This window comes from Neovison vison, chromosome 2 (assembly GCF_020171115.1).
Source record: "Neovison vison isolate M4711 chromosome 2, ASM_NN_V1, whole genome shotgun sequence".
In the NCBI taxonomy this organism is placed as follows: Eukaryota; Metazoa; Chordata; class Mammalia; order Carnivora; family Mustelidae; genus Neogale; species Neogale vison.
This window is the reverse complement of record NC_058092.1, coordinates 88333458-88348428: the sequence shown is the minus strand read 5'-3', so window position 1 is coordinate 88348428 and position 14971 is coordinate 88333458. Positions and strand designations below refer to the sequence as shown.

At 33.4% G+C, this 14971-nt stretch overlaps 1 protein-coding gene across 2 annotated transcripts in view; it reads left to right on the top strand.

Annotated features, from left to right (window-relative positions):
- Window positions 1-14971, top strand: part of COL11A1 (collagen type XI alpha 1 chain) — a 201271-nt gene that overhangs the window by 90502 nt on the left and 95798 nt on the right. For both annotated transcript variants that reach the window (XM_044238784.1, XM_044238783.1), the window contains exons 22-29: window positions 877-921; window positions 1173-1226; window positions 1684-1728; window positions 7134-7187; window positions 8765-8809; window positions 8999-9052; window positions 9133-9177; window positions 14173-14226. In XM_044238784.1, the coding sequence (XP_044094719.1) occupies window positions 877-921; window positions 1173-1226; window positions 1684-1728; window positions 7134-7187; window positions 8765-8809; window positions 8999-9052; window positions 9133-9177; window positions 14173-14226 (396 nt within the window). The remainder of the gene's footprint in view (window positions 1-876; window positions 922-1172; window positions 1227-1683; window positions 1729-7133; window positions 7188-8764; window positions 8810-8998; window positions 9053-9132; window positions 9178-14172; window positions 14227-14971) is intronic.

Genomic DNA, 14971 nt, shown 5'->3' with positions numbered 1-14971 from the left:
TTTTTAAAATATTTAATTTATTTATTTGACAGAGAGAGAGATCACAAGTAGGCAGAGAGTCAGGAAGAGAGAGAGAGAGAGAGAGAAGCAGGCTCCCGCTCAGCAAAGAGCCCGATGCGGGGCTCGATCCCAGGACACTGAGATCATGACCTGAGCCGAAGGCAGAGGCTTAATCCACTGAGCCACCCAGGCGCCCCTTTTTTAAAGATCTTATTTATTTAATTATTTGACAGACAGAGATCACAAGGCGGAGGGGCAGGCGGGAGAGGGAGGGGTGGGAAGCAGGCTCCCGCTGAGCAGAGAGCCCAATGCAGAGCTCCATCCCAGGACCCTGAGATCATGACCTAAGCCAAAGGCAGGTACTTAACACACTGAACCACCCAGGCACCCCCAAATATTCCAGATTTTCTAGGAAAAGCTTGTTTTCGGACATTTTAAAGCTTAAGACCACAAAAGCTTTCAGTGGAGAGCAAGGTATTTACTGCTTTGTTATATTCTAAGATGCTGCCTATCAGTTAAATGTATTATATTCTCCCCCCATACTCCTTCTTTCTTTTCTCTTCTTTTTAGTTTATCTACTTTATTTGTTTCATGTTAAATTTCCAACATACAATGGAAAATGCTGTTATGAATACCATGGGGACTTGGATAGAAGAGTATAGATCTTGCCTTTTTCCTCATCTCTAAATCCTAAAATGATTTTTAGTTACTCTAGGCTAGTGGTTGTCATAGTATTAGGTTAATTTTTTAAAAAAATTTTCTGTTGTAGCATTTAAATGTATAAATATCCATATATATTAAGTATGTAATTACTTATATAAAATATTTGCATATATGTAAATATGTATACAAAAAATTTTTTTTTCTTTATTAAAGGGTATTGCAGGTGTAGATGGCCCCCCAGGACCAAAAGGAAACATGGTATGTAGAAACCATCTGTAAAATAACTCTTTTCTGCAATCTAGGTACTAACAAACCACTTTTGTTGCTAAATCTGAAAAAGTTCTTACGACAGTTTGCTAAGTCCATTAGCTTCTGCTAGCATTAATATTTATGAGATTTTCCAGATTCTCCATTGGGAAAGCTGATTTGGGGACTGTTTTTCAATTGAGAAGAAAAAAAAAAGAACTATGTGAAATAACCCTATTAAAGACTCTATTTTTCTCTGGCAGGGTCCCCAAGGAGAGCCTGGGCCTCCAGGTCAGCAAGGAAATCCAGGACCTCAGGTAAGTCCAAGCCACCTCAGCTCCTTTAAGATATTGTGGTAGGATGGTTTCTTTTCATGAGAGCATGGACAGCCTTAGTATTCCTGGATGGGGTTAAAAATGTTTGCAACGTGAAAGAAGGAAGATAATTCTTTTTATCCTTTTTGAAAAATTTGAGCAAATTTGCAGAGGCCCCTTTTTTCCAAGAATAAAATGAGTCATTCAGTGTTCATGAAATGCCAGCACGAATAGCCACACCTGCAGAAGTGTTCTGACTAGGATCGTATTACAGTCCCACTGCCAGAAGGGTAGCCTGTGTAAAATGCCTCACAGTGTTCCAAAACTTTCTGGGAAATGTGGGGAATGTATATAGATTCTCAGGACTCATTTCATGGGAAGTAGAAAGTTATTTTTCTATTTAAAAAAGGTATTCTTATGATGCAGTTCCTGACATATGAAATAAATTCTTTTCACATAGGGTCTTCCTGGTCCACAAGGTCCAATTGGTCCTCCTGGTGAAAAAGTAAGTTACTCTGTGGTTCTGGTAATGCCTGGTCACCAATTTTGTGTTGTCAACCTTAGGCAGAAGCAAAGCCTGCCTTCTGTTTTTGATAAGATGTCAAGATGGCTCAGCACATAAGAAATTCATATGGAGTAAAACCTTGAGAGTACCATGGGAGGGGGGAAGTCATTCATACATCTCTGAACTATAAATGATAAAATTCACATAGTTCCATTTGGATAACTTCCAAATGTGACATTCTCAGCTATATTAATTTTAGAAATGCAGTAGTATGAATGGAGTGTTTTCTCTTCATTTTGGTTCTCCTTTTCTTTCTCATTATTTAAAAAAATGTCATTCGGTTTGCCTGCGACAAAGGGTTTCTAGCAAGATCTGATTAAGGGTAAATTGTGAAGTTATCATTCTCACCATTTTTCATGTATAAATGGCAAAGGATGTTCTTGTTAATAACTCTATGTCTAGACCAAAACAAGAATAAATCTTTAATTAAAGAGATGTCTTTCTCCCTGATTTCTTCTGCTGGATTCCTTAAGTAATAGTTCCTGTCCCCTGTAGGTACAGTATATTGTTAGCTGGTTCTTTTTAATAATTTTTCCCCTTATTCATTGATTTCTGTGAACATGTTATTTTTTATTAAATAAGCAGCTTTATTGGGGTATAATTTCACATCATAAAATTTCACTCATTCTGTGTACTTGTCAGTAGGTTTTAGTAAATTTACAGAACTGTGCCACAATCAAATTTTTTTCATGAATCTTTTTATTTTATTTATTTTTTATTATTTTGTTTAATTAGCCAGCATATAGTACATCATTAGTTTTTGATGCAGTGTTCAATGATTCATTAGTTGCTTAGAACTCTCAGTGCTCACCACCACACATGTTCTCCTCAATACCCATCACCCAGTTACCCCGACCCTTCACTCCACTCCCTTCCGTAACCCTCAGTCACAATCAAAATTTTAGATATTTATACCACCTCAGAGAAACCTTATGTCTATTTGCACTCTCTGTCCAATGCACAGATTTAGACAACCCCTAATTTGCTTTCTGTCTCTGTAGATTTGCCTTTTCTGGACATTTAATATGAATGAAACATATGAATGAATTTAAAATATGAATTTAATCACATAAATGGATGTAATATGTGACCTTTGTGTTTGGCTTCTTTCATTTGGCCTAAAGTTTTCAAGGTTTACTCATGTTGTGGCATACATCAATACTTTTGCTCCTTTTTATTGCCAAATGTATTCCATTAATGGAATATACTACATTTTGTTACTTATTTAGCAGCTGATGGACTTATGAGTTGTTTACGCTTTTGAGCTGTTATGAACAGTGCTGCTATGAATATTTGCATATAGGTCTTTGTGTGGACATATTTTGATTTCTCTTGGGTAGGCATCTAGAAATGGAATTTCTGGGCTATATGGTAAATTTAATGCTTAACATTTGAAGAAGCTTCCAAACTATTTTCCAAGTAATTGCACCACTGTTTCCTTCCTTTTAGCAATGTAGGAGAGTTCTAGTTTTTCCAGATCTTCATGGATGTTTGCTTTCCTTCTTAACTATGGTCACTCTTCTCAGCATGAAATGGTATCCTATTGTGGCATTAGTTTCATTCCCCTAATCACTAGTGATGTAGAGCATCTTTTCATGTGCTTATTGGCTATTTCTATATCTTCTTTGGTAAAATACCAATTCAAATACTTTGATAATATTTTAATTGAGTTACTTATATTATTATTATGTTGTGAGAGTTAACATCAACTTTAAGGGATCTTTAAGCTACTTTTTTATGCATATTTCCTATATAGCAAAGAGATCTGTTGGAATGTGCCCCATGAATCAAAGATGTGCCAAAAGTGATTTCAGATTTTTACTTTAGACCAGAAATTTTAACTTGGGCATCTTTTACCATATTTTAGATTAGCTCATCACGAGTCTACTGTATTTCTAATAAATTGTGTTTGAGCATGTCTATTAAATTATCTACCATGCATTGGATTCCTAAGAGGAATTTGCTTTTAAGATAAAATAGTATACCTGCATTATGTTTGTTGAGCCAAAGGTAAAATATAGCAACTGGTTCACTGTACTTGTGGGAAGACAGCTATCTTCAGCCCAAGCAGCTTCTTTTTCCAGTTGGAATGTATCCAGCTTGTGGGTTCAAAGACAGACTCTTTTCATCAAAAAAAGAAAGGAACTCAAGAACATGAGAGAAACATGTTCTATTTATACCGCATATATATTTTTATTTTGCATCTATATTAGTTTTATTTTCTTTATGATACACTGTATTCTATTCATTCTGGCTTGAGAGCTTATCTCCCAAATCTTGGTAAATGCTGTTTCCAACTGGACCATGGTCTAATCTGACAAATAAAATGTAAATATGGTCATATGTTTTAAACTTCCCCTAACTTTTATATTTTTGTCATAAATTATTATAGCCTCTGCTTTTATTATATTTGTGATAAAATGTTTTATAAATGTGTTAAATTATAAAACAACTATATTCTTTATTCTAACATTTTGATAACATGAATATACTGAATATTTTCTATAGTTTGATTGATGTCAGTATTTATATCGCCCATACATTAATTGCTTTAGAGAAAACAAATAGTATTATGTAACTCTATGAGTTAAGAATGAAATAACAAGACATAAAGTAAATTTCAAAGGCAAGGCCTTTGAAGCATGATATGATCTGTGTTCACTTATACTGCAGCTCTGTCACATATTAACATTGGCTAATTTACCCAAACTCTTTAGACAATGATACTTCATGAAATTGTTTGAGGCTTAAAATGGACTGTATATCCATTAAAAAAAAAAAGACTGTGTATCTACCTACCTATCTACCTATAAATTGTTTAACATAATGCATAGAAACACAATAAATTTTCATAATTTTATTAGAATCTAAAAAATATAATGTGATATTCATTCATTCAACTTAAGTCCCAGCCCTCCAAGGAAACAACAGGTAGTTGAGAAAAGACAAAATGTTGTGCTATCACGGAGCTTCCATTCTGAAAGAGGTGGATTGATTTTAACTTTTTTTCTCCGAGTTTTCATTTAAATTCCAGCTAGTTAACATACAGTGCAATGTACAATACAACACCTGGTACTCACTGTGACAAGTCCACTCCTTCATCCCCTCCTCACCTGTTTATCTCATCTGCCCACTAAGCTGCCCTCCAGTAATTATCAGTTTGTGCTCCATAGTTAAGAGTCTGTTTCTTGGTTTGCCTCTGTTTCCTTTTTTCCCTCATGTTCATCTCTTTTGTTTCTTAAATTCTACCATGTGAGTGAAATCACATGGTATTTGTCTTTCTCTGAGCAAATTACTTTTTTCACTTAGCTTAATACTCTCTAGCTCCATCCATGCATGTTATTGAAAGTGGCAAGATTTCATCCTTCTTTATGGTTAATATTCCACATATATATTTATATATGTATTTATGTATTTTTATATATGTGTATATGTGTGTTTTATATATACATATACATACACACATATGTATACACATGTATAGATGTGGTGTACATATACATATATATAGGTATATATATAGATATAGATATATATACCACATTTTCTTTATCCATTCTTCAGTCGATGGACATTTGGGCTCTTTCCATAATTTGGCTAATGTTGATAATGCTGCTATCAACATCAGGTTCTTACTAACTATGTCTCCTAAAGCAAGGGAAGCACAGGCAAAAATAAACTATTGATACTTCATCAAAATTAAAAGCTTCTGCACAGTAAAAAGAAACAGTCAACAAAACTAAAAGGCAACCTACAGAATGGGAAAAGATATTTACAAATGACATATTTGATGAAATGTTAGTATCCCAAAAATATAAAGAACTTACCAACTCGACTCCCCCCAAAACTCAAATAATCCAGTTAAGAAATGGGCAAAAGGCATGAATAGAGACTTTCCCAAAGAAGATTCCAGATGGCAAAGAGACACATGAAAACATCACTCATCATCAGGGAACTACAAATCAAAACTACAGTGAGATAACACTTCACACCAGTCAAAATAGATAACTTAATTTTTTTTAAAAAATCACTTTATAGCTCAAGATTTTTAATATTTCTAGTTCCTTAAATATAGCAACAATAGAAAATCCATGTAGTATTTCTTATAGTTCATTGTCATAAAATATCACAGTTGCTGATAAGAATAATTAATGAAATAGTTCTGCATTTGTACTTTACATCTCATTTTGAAGAAATAGGACCACTGTCTTGAGAGCAAAAGGTAATTTATGTGATAGAATATTAGCATTAAAAATATAATGGTTTACAATATTTATTACATGTTAGATTACTTGACTAAAACTGACTTTGAAGAGTGGTAAATGGAAACATTTAAATCTTTAAGTGAGATGCAGTTATCTTCGGTTAGAAAATATAAATTGTTCAGTTTAAAGGTTATTGTCAATTTTTTTGTTGTTCTGTTGTGATTTAAGTTACACCTCTTGTAAACTCTAGATTATCAGTCTGTATAAATATAACACGTTTCCTAAATACTCTCTAGGAATGGAAAAGGATATTGTGTCCAGTACCTAGGCTTGCTTATATAGCTTTTCCCTTTTAATTGTTTCTAAATTCTGCCCAATTACTTGACCAGTAAGCAATAATTGTTTGAGTTCTGGAGACCTGAGAAGTTAATTATTCTCAGCAGAATGGATGTCTTCCTATCAAGAAAAGTTTACTTCTTGTGGTAGTCATTCTTACCATGTTCCTACTGTAGTAATGGCATGTTCTAAGACATTTGAAACCATCCATGGTCAAAAAGAAACTAGAATAATGAGTTGGATAGTTACTTGGGGTTAATAGTTGCACATTAGGTTATGTCCCTTGACATCAAAATATTAGATTTGTTTTTCTTTGTGTCCTATGAATAAGTGTCACATTATGATATATTTCTTAACACATTTGAATAGTTATGTTCCATCAGTGTTACTGTATCATTATTTAAATTAGCACTTATTAATTTCTTTGATGGAAATATGCAATGTTTACTTCTTCAGTGGTATAAATCCATATATTCCTGACCTATATTGTTTTTCTTTTTATTCTCTAAGTTCTAGTTTACTATGGTAGGCAAAAACTAATTTGTAAATTTAAAAAAAGATACATTTAGGACTACAAAGCAGGTGAAAAACTAGCATGCTTTTGGCATATGTCAGATTTAGTTTTCATTTATCTCAATACAATGTTTTCTTCATATATCTAAAAGTCATTTAAATGTTTATGGCTTATAGATAAAAGCTAGAGACTTGTTAAGAATTTTATTAATAGTATATTCCTATGTAAAAGTCAGACTTTTCATTATTCTCATTTTTTAAAATAGAATATTCTCTTTTTCTATCTGAAAGGGTCCACAAGGAAAACCAGGCCTTGCAGGACTTCCTGGAGCTGATGGTCCTCCTGTAAGTAATAGTTACTTGTCATTAAAATTTCTATAAATTATCTTCAAAAATAGATTTTACATGTATTTTAAAGGTTTTTTTTTTTTAATTTATTTATTTGACAGACAAAGATCACAAGTAGGCAGAGAAGCAGGCAGAGAGAGGAGGAAGCAGGCTCTCTGCTGAGCAGAGAGCCCGATGCGGGGCTCGATCCTAGGATCCTGGGATCATGACCTGAGTCGAAAGCAGAGGCTTTAACCCACTGAGCCACCCAGGCACCCCGGTTTCACATATATTTTAGAAGTAGATTTTCTGAAGTCAGTGATAAAAACAAATTGAACCAGTAATGAAACATTGATCCCTCTAAAATGCCATTTCATCATGTCACTTCCATATTACAAAATCTTTAAGGATCATTCAGTAGTCCTTGGAAAAACTCATTCTAGTACTCTGATGCCAGAATCTCAAGATTGTCCTACTTCCTCATGAACCATAAGTTCCAGGCAAATAGATCTACTCCCTTTTCTGTCAGTATGCTTGAAATGTCTTTATTGGTATACATTTCTTGTGGTTTTTTTTTTTTTCCCCATGGAAAGCATTTTCCCATTCTCTCTTAAAGTCCATGTTTCCTGAGGGTCCAGAGTAATTTCTCACCATTTGTAAATTTCCTTAACCATCTTCCATAAAAATTCCTCAACCTTCAGAGATTTCTATATGGTAGAAATTATACCATATAGCAGTGGTATATGTACCCCAATGCATAATAATAAAAAATGTGTAATTATATAATATCTGTAACTTATTTTCTTTAAAGATTTTATTTGTTTGTTTGTTTGAGAGAGAAAGACAGAGATAGTGACAGAGATACTGAGAGAGAGTACAGGCAGTAGGAGAGGGAGAAGCAGGCTCCCCACTGAGCAGGAAGCCAGACATAGGTCTGGATCCCAGGACTCTGGGATCATGACCTGAACCAAATGTCCACCTGACTGAACCACCTCAACATTCCAGCAATTGTTATTTTTAAAAATTTGTTATTTACACTTATTTTTTTTCTCCTCAAACTACTTATATATTTAGGTGAGATCCAAAATTTTTACTGGATATAATTGTGATGGAGTTAAACATTTTTGTTTACTGACTCTCAATAATTTTGTTATTAACACTTCAGTATTTGTGATCTTGCTATGTTTTCTAATGTCCCATTCATATGCCTAAGCTGCCTTTTAAAGATGCATGTTTGATTATTTGATCAATATGCAAAATAGAAGTTATATTGAAACACGTGCCTTTGTGTAAGAACTAATTGATACTGGGGTTGAATTGTTGATGAACATTCTGTATTGTTCCATGTACTTTTTCCAGACTTTTAAATACATTATGTAGTTGGTGAAACATATCTATGAAATATAACCTTGTTATGTTTCCTTCAAAATGCTACAATTTCCAATGTCATTTAAAGCCATATGCCCCGATGCAAAAGGTTCAGTATCATTTGCAACATTAGATTAGAAAAATTTAAAAAAAAAGGAAAAACTTCAGAATGTTATAGAATACCATTAATATTGAATCTTAACAGTATTATGTTTTACTAAATATAGGGTCATCCTGGAAAAGAAGGCCAGTCTGGAGAAAAGGGTGCTCTGGTATGTTACAAAGTATCCATGTAAATGCTCTGTCACCTTATGTCTAAGAGAAAATTTCTTACTTTGGTCATCTCTACCAACAGTAGAAAAATGCCATATTCTTGTAGATTATTTGGTAAAATTATAGTGTGTGAATGAACAGCACTTTCAATGTATTATATATTTAAATAACAATGGGTCTTTTTTTAGGGTCCTCCTGGCCCACAGGGTCCTATTGGTTACCCTGGTCCCCGGGGAGTAAAGGTAAATGTTATTTTTTTTCACACCATTTAATTTGAATGTAAAATATTATAATCATTTAAGTTTTCTAATTTATTCCATAGGGAGCAGATGGTGTCAGAGGTCTCAAAGGCTCTAAAGGTGAAAAGGTAAAATATAATTTATTTAGGTGATTTTAATTGCTATATATCTATTAGCCCCCCCAAATTTAAATTTATTCAACAGATATTTCCTTTCCCAATATATTAAATAATTACTTGATACCAGACAATGAAAGCCTGATTTTCTTTTTTGAAAAAAAGATTATACCTTGGGGTGAGGACTAAATTATAGAACAGAAGCAAAGATATGTCATAAACAGAATTAATCCTATATCCTTTTTTTCTTACATGTGTTTATCTTTTATAAAACAGAGTTGTTTTATGAATAAATTAATTACAGGATTTACACAATATCCAGTTGTATGCATAACAGAGGAATATTTATTCCTTTCTTTCTTTGCTAAAATCCTCCAAATTCTTAAGCTGGAATGCAGTACAAAAGTTAGAAGTACCCTAACTCAATTGGAGGAAGAGGAAGTCTTTATACATTATACTGTATGCAAGGCAAAAGTATTAATGGGAAGGAAATAAACATTAAAACTGGGCAGAAGTGGATAAAAGAATGTGGGATTTTTTGTAGAGCATTTGTAGTTTGTCTTTGTTTGACAGAAAGAGAGAGAGAGAAAGAGAGCAAGAGAGGGGACACAAGCAGGGGGAGTGGGAGAGGGAGAAACAGGCTTCCTGCTGAGCAGGGAACCCGAAGTAGGACTCAGTCCCAGGGTCCTGGGATCATGACCTGAGCCGAAGGCAAATGCTTAACGACCGAGCCACCCAGGTGCCCGTAGTTTGTTTTTGGACAAAGAAACCGAAATTGAGATTTTGTTTTTTACATAGATGCTTAATGTCAGTGTAGAACCCCCAAATCCTTCAGTGATTATGTTAAAATAAAATGGTATTAATCACAGTCAGTATTGTTAATGCTTACTATAATATTACATTTAAAAGTTAGAGTTTAAAATAAAATATTTGTAGCTTTGTTGAAAAATTATGGAATGTAAATTTGGTTTTAAGGATAACTTTATTCCCATAGGCATAATGTTACAAACACAGACACAGACATACACACAGACACAGACACACACACATACACACAGACACAGACACAGACACACACACACACACAGCACCTTGTGTGGATTTGACATCAATAAGGAATGGATGACAAGAAAGGATGGACTTCTATCCATTGTATTTTATTTTTCTAAAAAAAAAAGTAACTGACACATTGTCAAGTTATGCAGTTATATTCAGTTCTATTGTATGAAAAATGTCATGCGTTTGAAATGAACTCAGCTACTTTAATGGGAATCCCAATTCATTCTTACCATCACAGAAGAACTTGAGGATAGAATGTCTTGCTGAGCACAATGACTGATCAAACAGGGTTGAACTTGTAATTATTTACAGGTGGCCTGTGTACACATATATGTATCACCTCTGGAATTTTTCTTGATTTTTAAAAAATATTTTGTTTATTTATCTGAGAGAGAGAGAAACTGATAGAGAGAGCAGGAATTGGAAGGAGAGGGAGAAGCGGGCTCCTCGCCAAGCAGGGAGCCCTACTCAGGGATCAATCCCACGACCCCGGGATCGTGACCTGAGTCGAAGGCAGACGTTTAAAGGATTGAGTCATCCAGGCATCCCTGGAATTTTTCTTGTTAAGACATTTAAGTATCAATTCAAATTTGTCTCTGGAATAAGTGTCTCATTTTTTCAACCTTTTTTTAGGAAAGCCAGTGTTTAAAGGAAAGGAGTTTAATTGGGATGGGAAAGTTGTGAGCTTGGTGGAAAAAGGGGTAGTGGCAAAATGACAGAGGTAAATAAAATTACAGATGACGAGATACATGTGAAGAGAAACAGCCAGGAAAAAGAAAATGTGTACTGCTTATGTGTAGAAAAACGACTTGAGATTATTGGTGGGTTTTGAATGGTGTATAGTCTCAAAAGCAACAAGTAGATATAGAGAAAAAGAATTGAAATTTTAAGTTGAGAGTGGAATTTCTGAGTCCCAATGATAGTTCTCATACTAACTGGACTGGTAAGCTCAGGCACATTGTCTCGTTTCTCTACATCGTATTTTAAATCTGTAAAATGAGAACTTTTTCCTAAAAAAATCGCTCAGGTATTTTTCAGCTATACCTTTTATTTTATCCTTTATTTTATTTACATCTGTTATTTTATCCAATCTAGTTTAGAGAAATTTTATATAAAAGTTAGTGGAAACTTTTCCCTAAGAATGAGTTCTCCCTATTTTTAGGCTCTGAAGAATCATTAAATCTTTATGAATTTTAATACCTATTGTTTATTTTGTCTCCTGAGTACATATTATAATGGACTATCTTTAAAGAGATAAGGAAGTTGAATTTTTTTTTCTTTCTACACATAACAACATTAATTGTTAACTAAAGGTGAAATAGTAAGTACCCTAATTAGGATTAAAATTCTCCGTTGTTCAGATAGATGTGTTCCTTAGAACTTAAGCAACATAATCCAATGAACCAAATGGCATAGATGAATTCCTCTTTTACGCATATTCTAAAACTGTTTCCTTTTTTCTTTTGGAAGGAAACAGTTTTAGGACTGGAAAACGTAATAACTTGATAGTGTCACTTGTTTTTTAAAACACCACTTGTTGTAAGGATATACCTAACATTTAAGTCATCTAATTTATTTCTTACTTGCTTCTCTACTTTATTTTCTAATTGTGAATGTATTGAAAACAAAAGTGTCACAGAAATAGCATCTAGTCCACTATTTTTTCTCCTGATACAAAAATTTCTGCCTGGAAAAATCCCAAAAACTGTTATTGATTTTTTTACTTCCATTGCAGTGTTCTTTAAACTAAATTTGGCAACTGTGTAATTACCTTTCTCTCTAGGGAGAAGGTAATGAACACAATAGTCAATAGGAAGTTAAATGGTCATTTTCAGCTTTTAAGCCTCTATTACTGCCCAGTTGCATTCAGTATAGAGAGGATCCTACATACATGGCTACTTATAGCCAGAATGTTGAAAACCTCATGCCTTTGTCTTAAAGGAAAGTTCTAGACCTGTTAGAATTTTTAAGTCTAGGCAAAATACCAGATTGAATCCCTTTTCTAGGTTTAGGTCTCATATATTCATAATTATCTGACATTTTATGGACCTTAACATACCTTGCTAAACACACACTAAGGTGTGTTTATTTAGTAAATGTCCATTTAGTTAACGTTTATTAAATATCATGGTTATAAAGGATCAAAAATGTACTAGGCACTGGACGTGTAGAGGCTAATTAGACAGAAATCTTTATTTCTACCATTTAATAAAAGAAAGAACTATGATCTACTAAGTGCAGAATGGGATGTTGTTAAAATAGTAAATGCTCAGAGGGAGCCCACAGGATAGAGGGATTAATTTTAGGGTGAGGGTTGGGTAGAGATTGAAGTCTTGAAAAATTTCATAGCAGAATTATGAACTGAGTCTTGAAAGAAGAGTGAAAGTAAACAGAGGTAGATAGAGGAGATAAAGGATTTGGGGGTGTGTATATGATAATGGCCACCAGTGCAAGAATTACAAGTGGAGGAGCGCTTGGGTGGCTCAGTCCATTAAATGTCTCAGGATCCTGGGGTCTAGCCCTGTGCGTGGCTCCCTCCTCAGTGAGGAGTCTGCTTCTGTCTCTGCCCCCCCAAATAAATAAATAAAATCTAAAAAAAAAATTACAAATGGAAATATAGGTAATTAAGTTTTTTCTCGTACTCAATGCCAGGGTGTTGTCGGGTGGGGGTGAAAGGGACATTCGAGACCAAAGATAAGACTGCCAAAATGAACAAACAAGGGTAGATCATGGTTAGGAGGGAGCGAGGTTGGCAGCTTATATTCATAATTAGCAGTTTGGAACCATTAAGGTGCTTTAAAGTAAAAATTGATGTGATCAATTTTGTTTTTTTATAGACTTCGTTTGGCAGCAGGATGTGGAAGTAAATGTGCCAATCTTGCTATCTCTGTTCACAACTTGACCTGACATGTCTTTTCCCCAAACTCTGCAAGTCACATCATTTTCTAATTCCTAATTAAGATGCTAACTTCTCTGTCAAACCTTCTTCACTTAACTTCTTGCCTCACTCCGAAAACAGGAACCACCATCATCATCATCATCATCAACATCATCATTTCTTTCTTCTCTGAACACCATTCTACTCCATTTGTACCAAAATTAATGCAAATGTTATACCTTCAGTTTTTATTGTTAAAACGAATATTCAAAATACTCCGTAGTACTCTGAACAGAGTAATGCTCAATTAATACTATTGAAAAATTGAATGGTTATTCCTTAGCAATTTATTTTTTTATTTAATTTTCTTGAAATGAAGAGATAGCAAGTTTGTTCATAAAGCTTAGTTTTAAAAGTCTAGATTTCATAAGAATGGTATGAAATATTGCCAGAGTCAAAATATCTGCTTTCTTTAATTAAAGAAGGCCCAATTTTCAGTATTACTCGTCTGTTGTGATAATGAGCATTTTCAGTGTATATGTAAAAGATAATAACGGTTTGCTTATTTTTTATCTGAAAGAGATTGTAATCACAAGTTGAGCTAGAAGGCACTTATCTAAAGGATGTGATACAAAATATATGATATAATATTTTTTGGTATGAATTAGTAAACCTAAAGGTAAAGACATTTTATTTGGTCATCAAATGTTCTTGTATTCCAAAGTTAAAATGATAATTTTTAAATTATTTAAATATTTACTCTTTCTTTGTTCAAATGGCATAGGATATATGCTGTTATAAATAGAATGGTTATTTTTCCCATAAGATAAAGAAGATTTAATGGACACATTTGAGAAAAATTTCCTAGAGTTACTTAGATCCATGTAACAATAGAAAATGAGAGGATATGGGTGATAAAGGTTAAAATAGGCAGAAGGAAGTTTCACAACATGATTCACATTTCTTAGAACAATTTTCCCTAAATTATCATTGTTCATATTTTATATAGCCATATTTTAGTTTAATTCGAACAAATCATTCAACATGTGTTTTATTACTTCTATTTTTAGGGTGAAGATGGTTTTCCAGGATTCAAAGGTGACATGGGTCTTAAAGGTGATAGAGTAAGTAAGAAGAAAATTCATACCAGAACATAAACTTATGTGTGTATGTATGTGTGCTGTGTGTATGTATAATCTTATATTTAAATATAGCAAGCACAGGATAAATAAAGATATTCATTCTATCTGAGACTTTGCTTCTTTGGTTTTATATGAAAATTAAACATGTTAGTTTTTATGGAAGCAATATGGTCTTTCAGATATTATATTAAATTTCCATATGTTCTGTAGCCTATACGCATGTGTGTGTATAAAGTTGAGTAGTATTGTTTATAATTTTTTTTTCTAAATTGATGCTCAAATTGCTTAAAAGGTGTAGTTTTGTAGGTTTCTTCTAAATTTTGTAGTGAGATGTGTTGCTTGGAAACCATATATCTGCAACTTTCTTGAACTTCCATTATTAGTGATCTTGAATTTTTGATTGAAAAAGTGGTATACTTTTTTTCTGGTAGTGAGTGTCTAGAAAAGAAACAAAAATGTGAGTTCCCCAAAGGAAACGAAGCTGTGTTTTATTGGGAAGAATTATTTTATATCTAACACAATAATACCTAATATCAAAGAAGCATACTTCAGAATATTTTTGTTTCGCTAAAAAATACATAACGTCTGTTTCCTGAATGGGGGTAATAACTTACACATTTCAAGGTGACAACCAAAGTCTAAAATGGAGACATTTTTCTTGTGTTCCAAACAGTGATTTCCAAAACTGCTATTGTTAGAAAGGAAAATTACTTTTTCCTCCTAACCT